General features: G+C 46.0%; 1 protein-coding gene across 1 annotated transcript in view; it reads left to right on the top strand.

Annotated features, from left to right (window-relative positions):
* Positions 1–22,551, top strand: part of ptprga (protein tyrosine phosphatase receptor type Ga) — a 277,028-nt gene that overhangs the window by 190,877 nt on the left and 63,600 nt on the right. The window contains exon 5 of the mRNA XM_024427029.2: positions 18,272–18,367. Within this exon, the coding sequence (XP_024282797.1) occupies positions 18,272–18,367 (96 nt within the window). The remainder of the gene's footprint in view (positions 1–18,271; positions 18,368–22,551) is intronic.

Here is a 22,551-nt window from a genome sequence, read left to right as displayed (position 1 = left end):
TTGACATGCATATTATTAATATTAGCTCTCTGTGTACATCCAAGGGCCAGCCGTGCTGCCCTGTTCTTAACCATTTTGAAATTTCCTAAGCCTTTTTTGTGGCACCTGACCACACGACTGAACAGTAGTCCAGGTGCGACAAAACTAGGGCCTGTAGGACCTGCCTTGTTGACAGTGCTGTTAAGAAGGTAGAAACTAGGGCCTGTAGGACCTGCCTTGTTGACAGTGCTGTTAAGAAGGTAGAAACTAGGGCCTGTAGGACCTGCCTTGTTGACAGTGCTGTTGAGAAGGTAGAAACTAGGGCCTGTAGGACCTGCCTTGTTGACAGTGCTGTTAAGAAGGTAGAAACTAGGGCCTGTAGGACTTGCCTTGTTGACAGTGCTGTTAAGAAGGTAGAAACTAGGGCCTGTAGGACCTGCCTTGTTGACAGTGCTGTTAAGAAGGTAGAAACTAGGGCCTGTAGGACCTGCCTTGTTGACAGTGCTGTTAAGAAGTTAGAGCAGCGCCTTATCATGGACATACAGTACTTCTCCCCATCTTAACTACTGTTGTATCAGTATGTAACTCCAAGCAGTTTAGTCACCTCAACTCGCTCAATTACCACATTATTTATTACAAGATTTAGTTGAGGTTTAGGGTTGAGTGAATGATTTGTCCCAAATACAATGCTTTTAGTTTTAGAAATATTTTGGACTAACTTATTCCTTGCCACCCACTCTGAAACTAACTGCAACTCTTTGTTAAGTGTTGCAGTCATTTAAGTCACTGTAGTAGTTGACATGTATAGTGTTGAGTCATCTGCATACATAGACACTCTGGCTTTCCTCAAAGCCAGTGGCAATTCATTAGTAAAGACTGAAAAAAGCAAGGGGCCTACTAGACAGCTGCCTTGGGGAATTCCTGTTTCTAACTGGATTATGTTGGAGAGGCTTCCATCAAAGAACACCCTCTGTGTTCTGTTAGATAGGTAACTCTTTATCCACAATATAGCAGGGAATGTAGCCATAACACATAAGTTTTTCCAGCAGCAGACTATGATCGATAATGTCAAAAGCCCCACTCAAGTCTAACATGTCAGCCCCCACAATCTTTTTATCATCAATTTCTCTCAGCCAATCATCAGTCATTTGTGTAAGTGCTGTGCTTGTTGATGTCCTTCCCTATAAGCATGCTGCAAGTTTGTTGTCAATTTGTTTACTGTAAAATAGCATTGTATCTGGTCAAACACTATTTTTTTCCAAAAGTTTACTAAGCGTTGGTTACAGTCAGCTATTTGAGCCAGTAAAGTGGGCTTTAATATTCTTAGGTAGCGGAATGACTTTTGCTTCCCAAGAAGGAGAGGTAGGGGTCTATACAGAAGACAGCCCTATTTGGTAAAATACCAATTCCATATTACGGGATGAACAGCTCAAATAAGCAAAGAGAAACGAAAGTCCATCATTACTTGAAGACATGAAGGTCAGTCAATCCGGAAAATTTCAAGAACTTTTAAAGTTTCTTCAAGTGCAGTCGCAAAAACCATCAAGAGCTTTGATGAAACTGGCTCTCATGAGGACCACTACAGGAAAGGAAGACCCAGAGTTACCTCTGCTGCAGAGCAGAGGATGAGTTCATTAGAGTTACCAGCCTCAAATATTGCAGCCCAAATAAATGCTTCACAGAGATCAAGTAACAGACACATCTCAACATCAACTGCTCAGAGAAGACTGCGTGAATCAGGCCTTCTAATTGCTACAAAGAAACCACTACTAAAGGACACCACTAAGAAGAAGAGGGAAAAAAACATGAGGAATGGACATTAGACCCTTGGAAATCTGTCCTTTGGTCGGATGAGTCCAAATTTGAGATTTTTGTGTCTTTGTGAGATACAGAGTAGGTGAACGGATGATCTCCATGTGTGTGGTTCCCACCGTAAATCATGGAGGAGGAGGTGTGATGGTGTGATGGTGCTTTGCTGGTAACAGTCTGTGATTTATTTAGAATTTAAGGTACACTTAAACAGCATGACTACCACAGCATTCTGCAGCGAAACGCCAGTCCGTCTGTTTTACGCTTAGTGGGACTATCACTTGTTTTTCAACAGGACAATGACCCAACACACCTCCAGGCTGTGTAAGGGCTATTTGACCAAGAAGGAGAGTGATGGAATCCTGCATCAAATTACCTATCCTCCCCAATCACCCAACCCAATTGAGATGGTTTGAGATGAGTTGGACTGCATAGTGAAGGAAAAGCAGCCAGCAAGTGCTCAGCATATCTGGGAACTTCTTCAAGACTGTTGGAAAAGCATTCCAGGTGAAGCTGGTTGAGAGAGTGTACATCAAGGCAAAGGGTGGCTACTTTGAAGAATCTAAAATCTAAAATATATTTTGATTTGTTTAACCCTTTTTTGGTTACTACATGATTCCATATGTGTTATTTCATAGTTTTGATGCCTTCGCTATTTTTCTACAATGTATTTTTTTTTCAAATAAAGAAAAACCCTTGAATAAGTAGGTGTGTCCAAACTTTTGACTGGCACTGTATATCTGTCAATTACTGTGTCTTACCTGCTCGTACTGAACAACACTCATATCTGATGCAACTATCACATCCCTACCCTCAGTCCCTGAATGGATTCCAGAAATATTTGGCTTCATAAATAAATTATGCATGGAGTTAGAGGCCTTCAGGGTTCAAATAGTTGGACCTGTTCCAAAATGGACCTGGGGCTATCACATCTGGACCCGATATGCATACATTTATTATTAAAATATAGAGACCTGTGGACAACTAGACCCCTTACGTATAGACCTGGTCAGATCCAGATCCATTCCGATCCAAGTGAGAGAGGAGAACAAAATTAAATTTTTAAGCTAGGAGCTGATAAAAACGCAAACAAGAGGAGGTAGAGCGAGGTGATGCTCTAGCAGGGGAAATGCTGTGTGTTTAGGCTGCTGTGAGTGTGAGCGAGTGACACGGAACAGGGAGGAGGGAGGGAGGGAGGGAGGGAGGGAGGGAGGGAGGGAGGGAGGGAGGGAGGGAGGGAGGGAGGGAGGGAGGGAGGGAGGGAGGGAGGGAGGGAGGGAGGGAGAGACTGGAGACAGCAACCAACCAAGCCGACTCATGCTATAGTAGACTATAGCTGCCATAGCTAGGTTATTTATCATACAATATGATGACGTAGTACCTGTCTTGACAGCATCAAACCGGGAGAAGCTAGTTAAGCTAGCTAGCTAGGCTAATAGAGGCTGAATGCACTTTCTCGTCCTACACAGTTACAAAACAACAACTTTTCCATTCAGAATATAAAGTAGCAAGCAAGCCTACCTGTTGGCTCTTGATCATTGTAGCCTATCTTTCTTTAACTGATTAGATATCTCCTAACTTTTGCCCCTCACAGAGTTTCTATGACTGTAGCCAATTGTCTCTTTGATGACTTATGATTGGCCAACAATAAAAACAAGCTACACGTGCTACTTTTGTGAAAAGCAAAGAGCAGCAACATAAATGATACAACTTCTCAATCTCTCTCTCTGTCTCTCTCTCTCTACTGCAACAGTCGCGTTCAAAACTAGGTTTAACACAATGTCAGAATGACCTCACATTAAGTTATTACAGTATCTTTCATTGCAGGGACAGCTCTCTGTTCAGAGAGGAAGTCCTCCAACTGTAATATCACACATCTGCTCCCGTGTTGTAAGGTGGTTAGAGGAGAGTGTTCCATGCCCTGTTGGCACCTTGGAGCAAGTGATTTCACTGCTATCTCAGTCTCACTGAGGTGCTAAGCTTTCCATTCTATCCAGCCTAACCTGGCCTAGCCTCTTCCTCCTTTTCCCACCCTTCTCCTCTTCCTCCTTGCTCCTCCTCCTCCCCAGGCTGGTCATGATAAATGAGAGGAAGGAGGGATGAGGGGATGAGTCTGTGGGCCCCAGATCCAGCTGTGATAGTCTTTACCCACCTGCTTAGATAAAACAGCCACTAAATTAACACACAATGTGTGGCAAGGGAGGTGAAAGGCACACACACACACACACTCTGATACACACACACTATGGTGCTGAAAGTATCAAAGATAAGAGATTTTATTTCCGTCTAACCTTTTCACAGTGGGGGAAACAGAAAGTGCTATCCTGGTCTAAATTACCTTGGGCCCGATTCCGACCTGAGTTAAGCACGCATAAATGGAACTTATTTCTCTTTTTATGCACTTTTCTCTCTGTGTATTCTGACCTTGAACTTAAGCATGAGCATAGTGTGCTATACACCTTTTACTCCCCTCTTCTCTCATCCAACTCTGTTTGCTTGAAGCTCACCAGCACTGTAAGACAATGGAACACTACAAATCTAGATCCTGCTACGGTAATGCTAACATGTAGGGATAGATATTGATCGGTACGCTGGTTTTATTTTCAGTGCCGTGGATACTCTGAACACATTTAGTGTAACCTTGCCAGAATGCCCACGCTTCAGTTATGCTAGAACCCTTCCACGTCTTGGCAACACAGAAGCCTATGATACTGTGCATGGCTATATAATTACTAAGATTTGTTTGTGTGTTTAGGTGTGCGCGTGTGTGTGCATACAATCATACAAATGGTGTGCAGTCTATGCCAGGCTTCGGGAGTGGCAATCTGCTGTCTGTGTAATGTACAGTCAGAGGAAATGAGTGACATGGCAATAAAAATGCATGTCAGGGAGAGGAAGCTGAACAAGATGTCCAAAGAGGAAATTAAGAACAATTTATTGTTGAGAAAGTGAGAGAAAGAGTGGAGGATCGACCAGTCGGCTTGGAGCTACGGTTTTAGTGGACTGAGAGGTTTTATAGCAGTGAGATAAATAGTGAAGCACTTGAGTGACGAGTAGGGTACTGGAGTCCCAGACTCACCGTGTTCAGATTCTCAGTATCTCTGTGCTAATTCGAGAATGTACATTGACTATATCCGAACGTCTTGCACAGTGATATCAAAGTCAAAATATTATCATTTTCAACCATTAGTATTATTTTGGTTGGATTCAGAGAGAGGGAATAGCCTAAGTGGTATTCTTATTTACTGTCATGCTGGGCCTCTCTCTCTATCTCTTTTCGTATCCCTCTCCTCTATTTCTCTTTTCCTTCTTTCTCTCTCTCTCGCTCCCTTTCACACACTATTTCTATATATCTATCTCTCTTTCTCTCGCTCCCTCTCTCTCGCTCCCTTACTTGGCAGCTACATTCCATTAAACCTTCAAAGATAACTGATGACTGCCATGCTGAGGTCCTTTTTTTTCTTTCTCTCTATTTTATTTATGATTGGCCTCCCTCTGGATAGGAAGGCGTGCAATTCCTAACATAATGTTATATTTCCTGGCCTGTCCTCAGTGACACAGAAAAACACAACCATTCTTTAAAAGCCCAATGCTACTGTACCTAGAGGGCAAATAGATGTTGTCCCAGTTCTGGGCTGGCTTGATACCATTTTTAGTAATCTCGTTTCAGATACAGGCTTCCGCTTTTTGTTTTCTCAAAAGCAATATTTTCCAGATTTTATGAGAAAGCAATACCCCCGAAATTGAAAAATGAGGGACCAACCTTCTAACGTTTCTCATGTAATGCATTTCAATTGGGTTTTAAGACAGATTGCAAAGGGCTCCACACACCAAACATGTTTAATATCCCAGCTAGTGGTCCTGTATTGTACAAATTGTAGTGAGGGAGATGAGGGGTAGCTTTGGTGCCACAGGTGCCTATAGTAGGCTACACGTGACCTTTTTGATGGACATCCATTTGTGAGAATTGAACAGACCTAGGTCTTAACCCCCATGGAGAGCTCAGCCATGTCCTAAATCCCATGGAGAGCTCAGCCATGTCCTAAATCCCATTGGAGAGCTCAGCCATGTCCTAAATCCCATGGAGAGCTCAGCCATGTCCTAAATCCCATTGGAGAGCTCAGCCATGTCCTAAATCCCATGGAGAGCTCAGCCATGTCCTAAATCCCATTGGAGAGCTCAGCCATGTCCTAAATCCCATTGGAGAGCTCAGCCATGTCCTAAATCCCATTGGAGAGCTCAGCCATGTCCTAAATCCCATGGAGAGCTCAGCCATGTCCGAAATCCCATGGAGAGCTCAGCCATGTCCTAAATCCCATTGGAGAGCTCAGCCATGTCCTAAATCCCATTGGAGAGCTCAGACATGTCCGAAATCCCATGGAGAGCTCAGCCATGTCCCAAATCCCATTGGAGAGCTCAGCCATGTCCGAAATCCCATGCAGAGCTCAGCCATGTCCTAAATCCCATTGAGAGCTCAGCCATGTCCTAAATCCCATTGAGAGCTCAGCCATGTCCTAAATCCCATGGAGAGCTCAGCCATGTCCTAAATCCCATGGAGAGCTCAGCCATGTCCTAAATCCCATGGAGAGCTCAGCCATGTCCTAAATCCCATGGAGAGCTCAGCCATGTCCTAAATCCCATGGAGAGCTCAGCCATGTCCTAAATCCCATGGAGAGCTCAGCCATGTCCTAAATCCCATGGAGAGCTCAGCCATGTCCTAAATCCCATTGAGAGCTCAGCCATGTCCTAAATCCCATTGAGAGCTCAGCCATGTCCTAAATCCCATGGAGAGCTCAGCCATGTCCTAAATCCCATTGAGAGCTCAGCCATGTCCTAAATCCCATGGAGAGCTCAGCCATGTCCTAAATCCCATTGAGAGCTCAGCCATGTCCTAAATCCCATTGGAGAGCTCAGCCATGTCCTAAATCCCATTGAGAGCTCAGCCATGTCCTAAATCCCATTGGAGAGCTCAGCCATGTCCTAAATCCCATTGAGAGCTCAGCCATGTCCTAAATCCCATTGAGAGCTCAGCCATGTCCTAAATCCCATTGAGAGCTCAGCCATGTCCTAAATCCCATTGAGAGCTCAGCCATGTCCTAAATCCCATTGAGAGCTCAGCCATGTCCTAAATCCCATTGGAGAGCTCAGCCATGTCCTAAATCCCATTGGAGAGCTCAGCCATGTCCGAAATCCCATTGGAGAGCTCAGCCATGTCCTAAATCCCATTGAGAGCTCAGCCATGTCTTAAATCCCATTGGAGAGCTCAGCCATGTCCAAATCCCATTGGAGAGCTCAGCCATGTCCGAAATCCCATTGGAGAGCTCAGCCATGTCCTAAATCCCATTGGAGAGCTCAACCATGTCCTAAATCCCATTGGAGAGCTCAGCCATGTCCTAAATCCCATTGGAGAGCTCAGCCATGTCCGAAATCCCATTGGAGAGCTCAGGCAGTATCAAGCACAGCATCAAAACATCTCCTTGATGTGCTCTCGCCCCAACAAGGACACATAGTGAAATACATCCTGTCTGTCTGTCGTTGGTTACTTCCCAGCACAAGGCTTGTGATTCAGCCTCAGATCTTCCATGGTCCCAGCGGGTGATATCGCAGAGCACTTCCCAGTCTTGGTGCACCTCAGGAGGGACACAGCTCCAACTTTGTATCCACTTCAAAGTGGAAGAACACAGAGGCTACTGTATTTTTTTTCTGTCAGACCAAACATTGCAATACTTTCGTCTTCTTTTTACCACTGTAGGACATGTGTATGATACATGTGACTTGTGTGATGTGTGCTTCAGGGATTACAGCCCTAACGTCAGTGAAGAGCAGATGTCCCTCCAAACAGAACATGGAACAATATCACCTTGTTCTATTATATGGCTTTAGAACCAGTGGTTTCTGTGTTAACTCTCTTTCTCGCAGTCAAGCTCATTAGATATTTGATGAGCCTGTTTAGCTTTTAGCACCACGAGTCAGTTTTACGTCTTTGAAGGAAGTCTGTTTGTTTTTGTCAAGCTCAAGTAGGCCACTATCTCTTTCTTAATGAGCCAGATTGTCCATATTAATATTTCAGTACTATTTGCAGAGAAAATACCCCCTCCCTATACAAACACACACACACACACACACACACACATGCACACACACACACACACACACACACACACACACACACACACACACACACACACACACACACACACACACACACCACCTAGCAGTGGCGTAGTTTTCAGACCATGGGAGACACCACCATGTCTCGTTCTGTCTCATTATCAGAATCCCCAGTCTCTATCAGCCTCATTATTTATCTCTTTAGCTCAGAACTAGGGGACCATTCAAAAACACTCCTTCCATCTCTGTTCCCCTCCCTCTTTCCATCTGTGTCCCACACTCTTTTCCACCCTCGTCCCAGCGCTCTTTCTCTATCTCCTCCCCCTGTCTTGCTGGGCCTTGGGCTGACATAGCATTGTGACAGAAGTAGATGTGAGGTTGAATCTCAGCATGCTGGCTGCTCAGTCTCCTCAGTGTAGGGCAGGATAGGAGCTGCCATATACAGAACATACAGTACACACTGGTGCACAGCCATGATTAATATTCCTTCCACAGTTTGGCAGATAAATCACACTCATGCCTCACTGCATTTTGTCTTTTCAGCATGTAGGACATGCTCCGAGTAAACATTCCACCTGTCTATACAGCAGACATGCTTGGTTTACGTGAAATGGCCTTGTCCTCTTCTTTCTCCTTTCCCATCTCTTCTTGGTGTCCTTTCTCTCTCTCTCCCTTTGTCCTCTTCTCTCTCTCCTCAGTCTTCAGAAGCTCTGAGCCTGTGTGGTATTATTACCATTTATATTAATCGTGTCAAGCGCTATGTGCCTAGAACGCTCACACGTTTTTTTCTCTCTCCAAGTGGTCCGTAAACTCTATAAAACATTTTCAGATGTGTCTGTTGGATTCACAGGATGTGCTATCCCCTCAGTAAGTAGCAAAGACTTGAATTGTCTCGTTTGTGCTGGAGAAAGGGGCAAATTGGGCTGTGCTGTCAGACACAAGCAGAGGGAGAAAAGGTTGGAGAGATTGAGGGGTGGAGAAGAGGGGAGGGGGACGTGTGCATGCGTGTTTGCATGGGTGTGTTGGCTAGATGGATGGGAAATCTTTGGGAAGCGCTCCCAGGGCTCTGGCCACTCGTTTATCTCCCTCCTTCCTTCACATTGATGGCTGTTGTTCTAAAGGATAAAGTGTGGAGGTGGATAAACGCAGCCTGTCAGTCAAAGCCAGCATAGTGAGGGATGGAGGGGCCAGGCCTACCATGGCACTTACTCAACCCCCTGAGAGGCCACACAGAGTATACATTAACATGCCACCTGCAAAGCCCTCATGATTAATCGCATAGAGGCCCATTAATGTTGGGTAAATGTTTTCCTCGTTCTCATGCAAGATATGAATACAGAGTACAGAGCTGGACCCCTGGGGGTACTTGGTCTATCCACAGGGGGTACTTGAGAAGACTCATGAGACCATAGGCCTACTGGTAAAATGCACATGAGGGGGTACTTCAGGGGTACATCAGGCAGAGCAGAATTCAGTTGGTGGTGCAGTAACCGATAAAGGTTGGGCACCACTGGAGTACAGTACTGTATAACATATTTGTTTCTGTGAGTGGGTGTACACTTATAGATGTGGTATACATATTGTATGGATATAGGTGTGTGCCAGCACTTGCGTGGGTGCGTGTGCATGCTTTATCAGTTGGCCCAAATGATTGAGCAGAGAAGTCAAATATAGAATTGTTAGAATATATTGCTAGAATAAGATCACATACATCGGATGCTCCCAATATACCGACACCCAAACATTACACTTTGTGTGATACAAATTATATGCTTCGATGTGTTTTATTTAGTTCCTCTATAGGTTTCTTTCTAGGTTCCTGTCTTTCTAGGGAGTGTTTTCTAGCCACCGTGCTTCTACATCTGCATTGCTTGCTCTCTGGGGTTTTAGGCTGGGTTTCTGTATAAGCACTTTGTGGCAACTGCTGTTGTAAAAAGGGCTATATAAATACATTGATTGATTGATATTTGTTCTCACAACAATGCCATAATTCCCCTGGATAGGGCCTTTGTAATTGACGAGGTTATTAGTTATAATCTGAATAATTACTGCTCTGCTCTGGGAGTCACTCACCGGTGAGAGGGTGTGCTGAGCTATGAATCCACTCTGAGCCAGTACAAAGAGGAAATGAAACCTGGAGGAACGAAACCTGGAGGAATCTAATTGGTTAATGTCATTAAGATGCGCTGAATGAAGATGTATGGTCAATATGTTTATATCCCTGGGCGCAGGGACGGGCACAAATGGTTGGCCAGCCCTGGCCCGCGGTCAGCACAGTTTAGGAAGCCAGCTGATTGGCTATAATGATGAGTGGGCCAGGTCACTTCCTCTCCCCGGGCCTTTTATGTGAGGGGAGATGTTGATTGTTTCTGTCTGAGGAATGTTCCATCTTCAGAGGAGCTGTTCTATCAGTCCCAGACGGCGTGAGAGGAGGGGGTGTTTTTTGCGTGACCGTGACCCTGCTCTGGTGGTTAGCATGTTCAAACCATCTCCGACCATCTCCGGGGGTCTGGCTGCTGTTCTAACTTTTGAGATTTGTGATGTTGGATCCCGTGTGGAGCGGTGGGTTGTTTGGAGTTGAGGTGGAGCGTCCTTGTTTTACCGTGCTCTGCCTACCCTGTTTTTAAGCTACAGGAATGGAGAAATGGTGTTACAGACCCCCTAAGGCCATGAAACAAGGCATGATTCCTCCCCTGTCCTTCCCTTTCCTCTCTCAAGAATTATAGTTGTCTTCTACCCAGGTTGTTTTTCTTAGCTGTTGATTTCGGTGTGCAGGTCGGAGGTCCCAGTGTTCTCTTCGCTGTGTGTGTGTGTGTTTCGTGTCTGTCATTGTTTCCCAGTCAATACATCTCTCCTTCTCTCTGGCATCGTGGTATTGGAATGATAGTGTAGTGGGTGTTTTTCTGCTCACAATGGGAAATGAAGATGTCACGTCCATTCTTTGCTTTCTTTCTGGGTGAAAATAATATTATCTTGTGGTTGCTCCTTTTCTTAAGGTTAGGAAAGGATTTATGCAGGGCAGGAATGAAGATTTACTGAGTATATATTTGTTTATCATTGTATTTCCCTCTGCATTGTCATGCTCCATGACTGTTGTTCCTCCCTATCCCCTGCTGTGACGCTCCCTGAGCTTCAGTAAACCCATATGGTATTGATATGAGTGAGGGGACCTGTGGTCTGTAACAACTCACAGTGACCTGTGTTAATCGAGCCTGGGATCACATCTTACTCTGTCTGTCTGTCTGTCTGTCTGTCTGTCTGTCTGTCTGTCTGTCTGTCTGTCTGTCTGTCTGTCTGTCTGTCTGTCTGTCTGTCTGTCTGTCTGTCTGTCTGTCTGTCTGTCTGTCTGTCTGTCTGTCTCTCTCTCTCTCTCTCTCTCTCTCACACACACACACACACACACACACACACACACACACACACACACACTCACACTCACACTCACACTCACTCATGTGAATAGGAGACAGGCCTAATACAAAGCTGCTTGCTCCCCATAAGCCTGTGCATATTTGTCCAAGCTTTTCTGGGAACTCAGAGGGGAAAAGACCTTTCATTTCAACACGTTTGCATTCACTCAGGAATGTCAACAACCAGTCCCCTGGTTCCTTTGTTTGTGTTGTGGTTTATTATGTGTTTGTGTGTGTGTATCTGTGTGCATGTGTGTGTGTGTGTGTGTGTGTGTGTATACGCCTCATATTCCTTGACTTATCTGGAGCCTGGGACTGCATAATGATGACACAGGGGTGACATTGAAGTGAAAAGAGCATGGCATTGCTGGCACCATAGGATGTCAGGTCTGTCCTTCAGTGCGATGATATACTGGTGACACTCTGTACCTGGTCACACTGTATACTCTATGTCCCGTGTTCTCTCATACTCTCAATACTGCTGCTAAACCCATGGTCACTAGTGCTATTCCTGGTGAATAACAGGGTGTGCAGGCTTTTGTTCTAGCCCTAATTCAACTGAACAAGCTCTTGAAGCTCTCCAGAATCTCTCATCGTCATGTGAATCACACTGTGATCCACAACACAGCACATAATGCTCCAGTCAAACATGCAGCACACTAATAGTCTGGTTGCTGAGGTGCTCTCGTGTTCGGTGTGCAGTGTGTAAAGGTTTTTTTCTGTTTATCTGACAAGAGTATGGAGAAAGTGTCCCCACCTGCCACTTCTCTTCTGGGCTGAATGCAAAGCGACCACAGCCCTCGATACAGAGAGGTTATAATAATATGTAAGACCCTGCCATGCAAGCTGCTTTCACTCTATGAAAGGACACTGACTTAGCTAGTACTCTCTCTGTGTGTGTGTGTGTGTGTGTGTGTGTGTGTGTGTGTGTGTGTGTGTGTGTGTGTGTGTGTGTGTGTGTGTGTGTGTGTGTGTGTGTGTGTGTGTGTGTGTGTGTGTGTGTGTGTGTGTGTGTGTGTGTGTGTGTGTGTGTGTGTGTGTATGTACTGTAGAGCTGCAATGCCGCTGTTGCCATCAATTATTATCTGTCAGAAGAAGCTGATGGTGTTAGGGTTCTGTTTGAACACATGCTTTACTATGGGATCTACAGTTGAAGTCGGGAGTCTACATACACCTTAGCAAAATACATTTCAACTCAGTTATTCACAATGGACATTTAATCCTAGTAAAAATTCCATCTTATATCACTTAGGATCACTTTGTTTTAAGAATGTGAAATGTCAGAATAATCGTAGAGATAAATGTGTCACGTCTTCTAGGAGTAGTGGGTTTGGAGTCAGGCGCAGAGAGCAGAGGGTTCGGGCAATCGTATTTTATTCCGGTACAAACGGTCACGCCAAAACACTAGGCGTGAAAAACACGGCCCAAACACAGGACCCAAACACAGGACCCAAACACAGGACCCAAATACAGGACCCAAACACAGGACCCAAACACAGGACCCCAACACAGGACCCCAACAGTCTGGAGAAAATAAAATGCACATCCACAAACTAACAGAGGAACAATCCCGCACAAACATAGACCTAACAGGCTTAAATAGACATAAATCAAGAACCAAAAGAGACAGGTGCAACCAATAAGACCAAATTAACAGAAAAGGAAAAGGGATCGGTAGTGGCTAGTAGACCAGCGACGACGACCGCCGAGCGCCGCCCGAACAGGCAGGGGAGCCACCTTCAGTGGGAGTCGTGACATCATGATTTATTTCAGCTTTTATTTCTTTCATCACATTCCCAGTGGGTCAGAGGTTTACATACATTCAATTAGTATTTGATTAGCATTGCCTTTAAATTGTTTAACTTGGGTCAGACGTTTTGGGTAGCCTCCCACAAGCTTCCCACAATGTTGGGTGAATTTTGGCCCATTCCTCCTGACAGGGCTGGTGTAACTGAGTCATGTTTGTAGGCCTCCTTGCTCACACACGCTTTTTCAGTTCTGCCTACAAATTTTCTATAGGATTGAGGTCAGGGCTTTGTGATGGCCACAATACCTTGACTTTGTTGTCCTTACGCCATTTTGCCACAACTTTGGAAGTATGCTTGGGGTCATTGTCCATTTGGAAGACCCATTTGCGACCAAGCTTGAACTTCTAACTGATGTCTTGAGATGTTGCTTCAATATATCCACATAATTGTACTTCCTCATCATGCCATCTATATTGTGAAGTGCACCAGTCCCTCCTGCATCAAAGCACCCTCACAACATGATGCTGCCACCCCAGCGCTTCACGGTTGGGATGGTGTTCTTCGGCTTGCAAGCCTCCCCCTTTTTCCTCCAAACATAACGATGGTCATTATGGCCATACAGTTCTATTTTTGTTTCATCAGACCAGAGGACATTTCTCCAAAAAGTACCATCTTTGTTCCCATGTGCAGTTGCAAACCGTAGTCTGGCTTTTTTATGGCGGGTTTGGAGCAGTGCCTTCTTCCTTGCTGAGCGGCCTTTCAGGTTATGTCGATATAGGACTCTTTTTACTGTGGATATAGATACCTTTGTACCTGTTTCCTCCAGCATCTTCACAAGGTCCTTTACTGTTGTTCTGGGATTATTGATTTGCACTTTTCGCACCAAAGTACGTTCATCTCTTGGAGACACAACGCATCTCCTTCCTGAGCGGTGTGACGGCTGTGTGGTCCCATGGTGTTTATACTTGCGTACTATTTTGTACAGATGAACATGGTACCTTCAGGCGTTTGGAAATTGCTCCCAAGGATGAACCAAACTTGTGGAGGTCTCCAATTTTTTTTGCGAAGGTCTTGGCTGATTTCGTTTGATTTTCCCATGATGTCAAGCAAAGACGCACTGAGTTTGAAGGTAGGCCTTGAAATACATCCACAGGTACACCTCCAATTGACTCAAATTATGCGGATTAGCCTTTCAGAAACTTCTAAAGCCATGACATCATTTTCTGTCATTTTCCAAGCTGTTTAAAGGCACAGTCAACTTGGTGTTTGTTAACTTTAGACCCACTGGAATTGTGATACAGTGAATTTTAAGTGAAATAATCTGTCTGTAAACAATTGTTGGAAAAATTACTTGTGTCATGCACAAAGTAGATGTCCTAACCGACCGTAGATGTCCTAATATATATATATATATATATATAGTCGGTTAGGACATCTACTTTACTCATTATTCAACCACTCCAAAAACGTATTGTTTTCAACCACTCCAAAAACTTCTTGTTAACAAACTATATATATATCATTGAAAAGTGAAAGACTAAAGTTACATACATGGGATGATGCTTTAGTGAATTTCAGAATGTCTGGAATAGAAAAGGCAGAAATAAAACAATTCAATAAACATTCGCAGCCAGTCATCCAAAACATAGCCCTATGCAGTCGTTAAATTCCTATAGAAGGTGGCAAAGGCTGAGGATGTGTGTTCAACAGGCAGACAAGTTTCAGACCATATATATATAGTTTGTTAACAAGAAGTTTTTGGAGTGGTTGAAAACAAGAAGTTTTTGGAGTGGTTGAATAATGAGTTTTAATGACTCCAAACTAAGTGTATGTAAACTTCCGACTTCAACTGTATGTTAGGAACCCACAGAATACCTGAAATAGATCGCAGGAGTGTCACGGGATACTAAGAGTGGTGGGTGGAATCAGGCGCAGAGAGCAGGGTTCAGTAGATTGTCAATTTATTCTCCGGCGCACAAAACGGTCGCGCCAACACACAGGGCGCATACAATTGACCAGCCCAAACACATGACCAAATTGTCCGGAGAATACACATACGAAAACCACCATACGACAGAGTAACAAAAAAACAATCCCGCACAAAACAAGGGCGGGACAACCTACTATATATAAGGACGCTAATTAAACTAAAATACACACAGGTGAAACTAATAAGACAAAACCAACAGACAAACGAAAAGGGGATCGGTAGTGGCTAGTAGGACGGTGACGACGACCGCCGAGCACCGCCCGAACAAGCAGGGGAGCCAACTTCGGCGGAAGTCGTGACAAGGAGGTTGTGCTGCTTTGTGTAAGGATTACAGCAGCATGGAAAATGCAACTGGAATAATGTTGACAATATTGATCCTATGAGAAAGTGCCAGGAAATGGGTTTCATTACACAGCACGCACACACACACACACACACGCACACAAACACTCTCCAGAAGAATGGAGCTTCACCTTGACAGGAGATACAGTGAGGAATGAGAGACGGGCCTGCCGTGTGTGTGTGTGTGTGTGTGTGTGTGTGTGTGTGTGTGTGTGTGTGTGTGTGTGTGTGTGTGTGTGTGTGTGTGTGTGTGTGCTGGTATGTGTCTTGCTTTATTGAGGTATTGCATTTAACTTCTCATCTTAAACAATAGGGATGAAATATTTTCCGTTTTGCCAGGCTGATACATGTACATTGAGTGTACAAAACATTAAGGACACCTGCTCTTTCCATGACATAGACTGACCAGGTGAATCTAGGTGAAAGCTATGGTCCCTTATTGATGTCACTTGTTAAATCCACTTTAGTCAGTGTAGATGAAGGGGAGGAGTCAGGTTAAAGAAGGATTTTTAAGCATTGAGACAATTGAGACATGGATAGTGTATATGTGCTATTCAGGGGGTGAATGGACAAGACAAAATATTTAAGTGCCTTTGAACGGGGTATGGTAGTAGGTGCCAGGCACACCGGTTTGTGTCAAGAACTGCAAAGCTGCTGGGTTTTTCATGCTCAACAGTTTCCCGTGTGTATCAAGAGTGGTCCATCACCCAAAGGACATCCAGCCAGCTTGACAAAACTGTGGGAAGCATTGGAGTCAACATGGGCCAGCATCCCTGTGGAACGCTTTCGACACCTTGTAAAGTCCATGTCCCGACGAATTGAGGCTGTTCTGAGGGCAAAAGGGGGTGGAACTCAATATTATGAAGGTGTTCCTAATGTTCTATACACTGAGTGTTTGTACACACACAAACCCTGTCACCCTACAGTGAAGCACCAATCTTCACTCCCCCTCTCTCTCGTACACACACATACCCACGTCCCACGTCCCACCACCCCCACACTTGATTTATTGATGATTCTGATTCTGTGACGCACAGTTGATGATGATGCAGTGTGTGTCTCTGTGGCTTTTGTATTTCCCATCTGAAACCCACACCACACAGATCCTGGTGTTGAGGATGTAGTGGTGTAGCTGTGTTGCGTTTGACGGAGCTGATCCTTCCCTGAGGACTTTAGGAGACGCTGAGGGATGTCTTTTCCCTGATTAAAAACCCTTTATCTCAGAGCAGGACACACGCTACGTTCTTAAGCCCGCCCGCCTGGATGTGTGTCTGCGTCTGTGTGTGTGCAACTGCATGTGAGTTTTGCCTGCTGCACATCACCATGACAACCAGTCTGATGGACCATGTTGCCTGTGCTTTATGTCTGCATGTGTTTATGAAAGAGAGAGAGATACAATTAAAGGGGGCTCGAGCTCTGAGTCTAACTGTACACCCTTCCAGTCTGGAGAGAGCTGTTTGTGCAGGATTTTTAAGCTACAGTACTACTCCTGTAGATCTGTGTGGATCAGTGAGAGCAGAGTGGACAACATATTGAGGACCATGCAGGGTGTTTCTTTATGCAGCGCTATGGGAGAAAACTATTCTATAACCAATGTATGACCTTATGACTTCATGCTGGCTGTAAACAGAGCAGGCCTGTGTATAATTCAAGAATTCGGAGAAACCCCACAGAGGAGAGAGAAGTCAGAGAGCAGAACACACTCCCATTTTTATGTGCTGTGGCTTTGCAGACATGGTCATAAATGATGCAATTTGGAGATCCAAGCTGTTCCTTGAGAGAGGTGGAAGTTTTACAGATGGATGCCTAACACTTTCATTCATACTCTCTCCCTCTCTCTGTCCCATTCTCTCTCTCTCTCTCTCTCTCTTTGTCCCATTCTCTCTCTCCCTCTCTTTGACCCATTCTCTCTCTCCCTCTCTTTGTCCCATTCTCTCTCTCCCTCTCTTTGTCCCATTCTCTCTCTCCCTCTCTTTGTCCCATACTCTCTCCCTCTCTTTGTCCCATACTCTCTCCCTCTCTTTGTCCCATACTCTCTCCCTCTCTTTGTCCCATTCTCTCTCCCTCTCTTTGTCCCATTCTCTCTCTCTCTCTCTCTCTCTCTCTCTCTCTCTCTCTCTCTCTCTGTCTCATTCTCTCTCTCCCTCTCTTTGTCACATTCTCTCTCCATCTCTTTGTCCCATTCTCTCTCCCTCTCTTTGTCCCATTCTCTCTCCCTCTCTTTGTCCCATTCTCATTCTCTCTTTGTCTTCTCTCTCTCTCTCTCTCTCTCTCTCTCTCTCTCTCTTCTCTTTGTCCCATCTCTCTCTCACATTCTCTCTCCCTCTCTTTGTCCCATTCTCTCTCCCTCTCTTTGTCCCATTCTCTCTCCCTCTCTTTGTCCATTCTCTCTCTCTCTCTCTCTCTCTCTCTCTCTCTCTCTCTCTCTCTCTCTCATTCTCTCTCTCTCTCTTTTGTCTCTCTCTCTCTCTCATCTCTTTCTCTCTCCCTCTCTCTTTCCCATTCTCTCTCTCTCTGTCACATTCTCTCTCTCCCTCTGTCACATTCTCTCTCCCTCTCTTTGTCCCATTCTCTCTCTCTCTTCTGCTCCTCTCTTTGTCCCATTCTCTCTCTCCCTCTCTTTGTCCCATTCTCTCTCTCCCTCTCTTTGTCCCATTCTCTCTCTCCCTCTCTTTGTCCCATTCTTTGTCCCATTCTCTCCCCCTCTCTTTGTCCCATTCTCTCTCCCTCTCTTTGTCCCATTCTCCCTCCCTCTCTTTGTCCCATTCTCTCTCTCCCTCTCTTTGTCCCATTCTATCCCCCTCTCTTTGTCCCATTCTCTCCCCCTCTCTTTGTTCCATTCTCTCCCTCCCTCTCTTTGTCCCATTCTCTCTCTCTCTCAGATGCAGATCTACATGTATAACTCGGATGACTTTGACAGCCTCAGTGCTGCCATGCGGCAGAAGAGGATCATTGCAGCGATGTCGGTCTTCTTTCAGGTGAGAACATCTCTCTCATCTTTTAGGCTTTTCAAACAGAGGGTTTTGACATGACCCTCTAGCACTGTTGTATTCTAGCCTGGAATATATTCTTATTCATGTTAGTATACTAGAAGTACTTTACATGTATAATGTTATTGTTAAGGGACCCTATGGAGAGGGCCAAAGGGTAACAGTCTGGTTTCAGTCACTGATACGGTTGGATAGCCGTGGATGAGGGAGGAGTGAGGAATGTGGGCCGAGGTCAGGTCAGATTAAATGACAAAGAAGAGTTCTATTACACACACACACCACCTAGGTTCCTGCCTAGGAACAGATATGTATGGGCTGTCTAGATGTTCAAGAAGGAGACTCTGCCTAGTAGGAGGATAAAAAATATATGTGCTTGTGTAAACATGTCTTTGCAGCTGTGTGACCCAGTGGGTGAATAAACTTGGTTTGAGCTTTGTCTAGTTGTCCGTTCTGTTTGTCAGAACCTAACAGCACTCTATAAGGGGCATGGAACAACACACTGACTCAGTCTAAATCAATGCCCAATACCAGAAGTAAAACACGACATTACTGCTTTACCATCACAGCTGGGGGGGAAAAGTGTTCCTTTTGTTGTCTAAGTGTTTGCAGTGAGCACAGTGTTTGTCTGGAACTGCGACTGTATCAGGCTGTATTGTCTTAAGTGGAGATATAAGCGTTGGCTGGCCTGAGTGTGCTGGCGGGTGGCTCTGTTGAGCTAGCAGTGGGCAGGGTCATGGTCAACTCCATCACACTGAATTGCCATGATTAAAAGTTCATTTGATGCCATCGATTGCATAAGTGGGCTTTTACTTGGTCCATTACCTCTCCTTTAATACTCCCTTACACACACCGAGAGACATACACACTCGCCCACGTTTGCATAGTCCTCCAGTCCTCTCTCTTGGGTCCAGATTGGCCATTCTTTACGTTCATTGAATTACAATGATTCTGTCTTCTGCTCTCCCACTCTCCCTTGCTCTCTCTCGCTCTACCTCTATATCTCTCTCCCCCTCTCCCTTGCTCTCTCTCGCTCTCCGTCTCTCTCTCCCTCTCCCATGCCCTCTTTCGCTCTCCCTCTCTCTCTTCGTCTCCCTTGCTCTCTCTCGCTCTCCATCTCTCTCTCTCTCCCCCCTCCCTTGCTCTCTCTCTCTCTCAACCTCTCCCTTTGTCTCTCTCGCTCCTCTCTCTCTCTTTCTCCTCTCTCTTACTTCTGCTCTTCTCTCTCTCTCTCTCTCTGTCTCCCTCCCCCTCTCCCACCAAGCACTGCAACCCCCCCATCTTCTTATTCCATGAAGAATCAGATCATTCAATCTCTAGACCTCAGAGGTTGAAGTGAAGTTGTGACCGCAATAACTAGGCAGATGCATACTGTATGGATCTCCAGAGATTCCATCTATGCTTTTGTTCTAATGCAAATGTGAGTATGTGTGGGTGTACTTTTTATAATGACATTTTTCAATCTTTGATCTACTCTAACTCAAACACTTTCTACTCTCTCAAGCAGTAACCTGCACTTGCGTGCGTGGGGACTATGTGTGTGCATGTGTACACTGCATGTACAGTGGTTCCTCCTTCAGAAATTGTGCGCTTACGCCATGTGACTTAGAGGTCATTTATGGTTTAGGCGGGTACCCTGCGTCACCACTACATTGCTCCAGAACAGCGCAAGGGAAAGTTAGAGCACTGATTATGGTTTTGGGTCCTACTATGTCTGTAACGGACAATGAATGGGTGACATAAACCTAAATAGACTGCTAAACTGATAATTGTGCACAACTTCAGTATTACTTACTAAAACTGTTGTTACACTAAGGTTTTAATTATTTTATTTTGTTAGGATTATTTTGCTCTTACTGTAGTACTGTAGGCCACTCCTGACCGGTCACATTGTACAGCACCTGAGTGGTGCAACGGTCTAAGACACTGCATGGCAGTGCAAGCTGTGTTGTTACAGATGCTGGTTTAATACCTGTGCTGCCCTCGACTGGGAGACACATGAGATGATTGTAGGTTTTCGGTTTCTCTCCCTCTAAAAACAGAAATAAATCATTCTAAATAACAAACTGGCTTTATTTACAAAATTGAAACAATTTCTCACCCCATGTTCAAGAATGGCTTTTTTCTCACTCATTTTACATTATTTGAAAACAAAATCATTGTCACGCCCTGGTCGAAGTATTTTGTGTTTATCTTCATGTATTGGGTCAGGCCAGGGTGTGGCATGGGGTTTTTGTATTGTGGTGTGTTTTGTCTTGGGGTTTTGGTGTTGGTATTGGGATTGTAGCTTAGTGGGGTATCTAGCAAAGTCTATGGCTGTCTGGAGTGGTTCTCAATCAGAGGCAGTTGTTTATCGTCGTCTCTGATTGGGAACCATATTTAGGCAGCCATATTCTTTGAGTTTGTTGTGGGTGATTGTCCTTAGTGTCCTCTGTGTTAGTTTGCACCAGTTTAGGCTGTTTCGGTTTTCACATTACGTTTATTGTTTTTGTAAAGTTCGTGTTTGTTTATTACTAAATAAACATGGATTGCAATAGCCACGCTGCATTTTGGTCCGATCCTTGCTACACCTCCTCGTCCGAGGAGGAGATAGAAGAAAGCCGTTACAGAATCACCCACCACAAACGGACCAAGCAGCGTGTCAACAGGCAGGAGCCACAGGAGAGGCAACAGAGGCAGCAGCAGCAGCTGCAGTGGGATAGGTTGCACTACCTGGAGAAATGGACATGGGAGGACGAACTGGACGGTAAAGGACCCTGGGCTCAGCCTGGAGAATATCGCCGAAGAACTGGAGGCTGCGAAAGCGGAGAGGCGCTGGTATGAGGAGGCAGCACGGCGACGCGGATGGAAGCCTGAGAGTCAGCCCCAAAAATGTCTTGGGGGGGGCTCACAGGGAGTATGGCTATGCCAGGTAGGAGACCTGCGCAAACTCCCTGTGCTTACCGGGGGGCTAGAGAGACCGGGCAGGCACCGTGTTATGCTGTGGTGCGCACGGTGTCTCCAGTGCGGGTGCATAGCCCGGTGCGGTATATTCCAGCTCCGCGTATCGGCCGGGCTAGATTGAGCGTCGAGCCAAATGCCATGAAGCCGGCTCTACGCATCTGGTCCCCAGTGCGTCTCCTTGGGCCGGCTTACATGGCACCAGCCTTGCGCTCGGTGTCTCCGGTTCGCCTGCATAGCCCAGTGCGGGCTATTCCACCTCGCCGCACTGGCAGGGTGACCGAGAGCATTCAACCAGGTAAGGTTGGCCGGGCTCGGTGCTCAAGAGCTCTAGTGCGCCTGCACGGTCCGGTCTATCCAGTACCACCTCCACACCCCAGCCCTCCGGTAGCAGCTCCCCGCACCAGGCTTCCTGTGCGTGTCCTCGGTTCAGTACCACCAGTGCCAGCACCACGCATCAGGCCTACAGTGCGCCTCGCCTCTCCATCGCTGCCGGAGTCTCCCGCCTGTTCAGCGCAGCCAGAGCCTTTCTCCTCTCCTGTGCTGCCGGAGTCTCCCGCCTGTTCAGCGCAGCCAGAGCTGTCAGTCTGCATGGAGCAGCCAGAGCTGTCAGTCTGCATGGAGCAGCCAGAGCTGTCAGTCTGCATGGAGCAGCCAGAGCTGTCAGTCTGCATGAAGCAGCCCGAGCTGCCAGTCTGCAAGGAGCTGCCAGTCTGCAAGGAGCTGCCAGTCTGCAAGGAGCTGCCAGTCTGCACGGAGCTGTCAGTCTGCACGGAGCTGCCAGTCTGCAAGGAGCTGCCAGTCTGCAAGGAGCTGCCAGTCTGCAAGGAGCTGCCAGTCTGCACGGAGCTGCCAGTCTGTAAGAAGCCGCCAGAGCTGTCAGCCTACATGGAGCAGCCAGAGCCGCCAGTCAGCGTGGAGCAGCCAGAGCCGCCAGTCAGCATGGAGCAGCCAGATCTTTCAGTCTGCCAGGATCCGCCAGTCAGCCAGACTCTTCCAGATCTGCCAGTCAGCCAGACTCTTCCAGATCCGCCAGTCAGCCAGACTCTTCCAGATCTGCCAGTCAACCAGACTCTTCCAGATCTGCCAGTCAACCAGACTCTTCCAGATCTGCCAGTCAACCAGACTCTTCCAGATCTGCCAGTCAACCAGACTCTTCCAGATCTGCCAGTCAACCAGACTCTTCCAGATCTGCCAGTCAACCAGACTCTTCCAGATCTGCCAGTCAACCAGAC

This window comes from Oncorhynchus tshawytscha, linkage group LG07 (assembly GCF_018296145.1).
Source record: "Oncorhynchus tshawytscha isolate Ot180627B linkage group LG07, Otsh_v2.0, whole genome shotgun sequence".
Taxonomy (NCBI): Eukaryota; Metazoa; Chordata; class Actinopteri; order Salmoniformes; family Salmonidae; genus Oncorhynchus; species Oncorhynchus tshawytscha.
The sequence above is the reverse complement of the archived record's forward strand: the minus strand, read 5'-3'. Positions and strand labels throughout refer to the sequence as shown.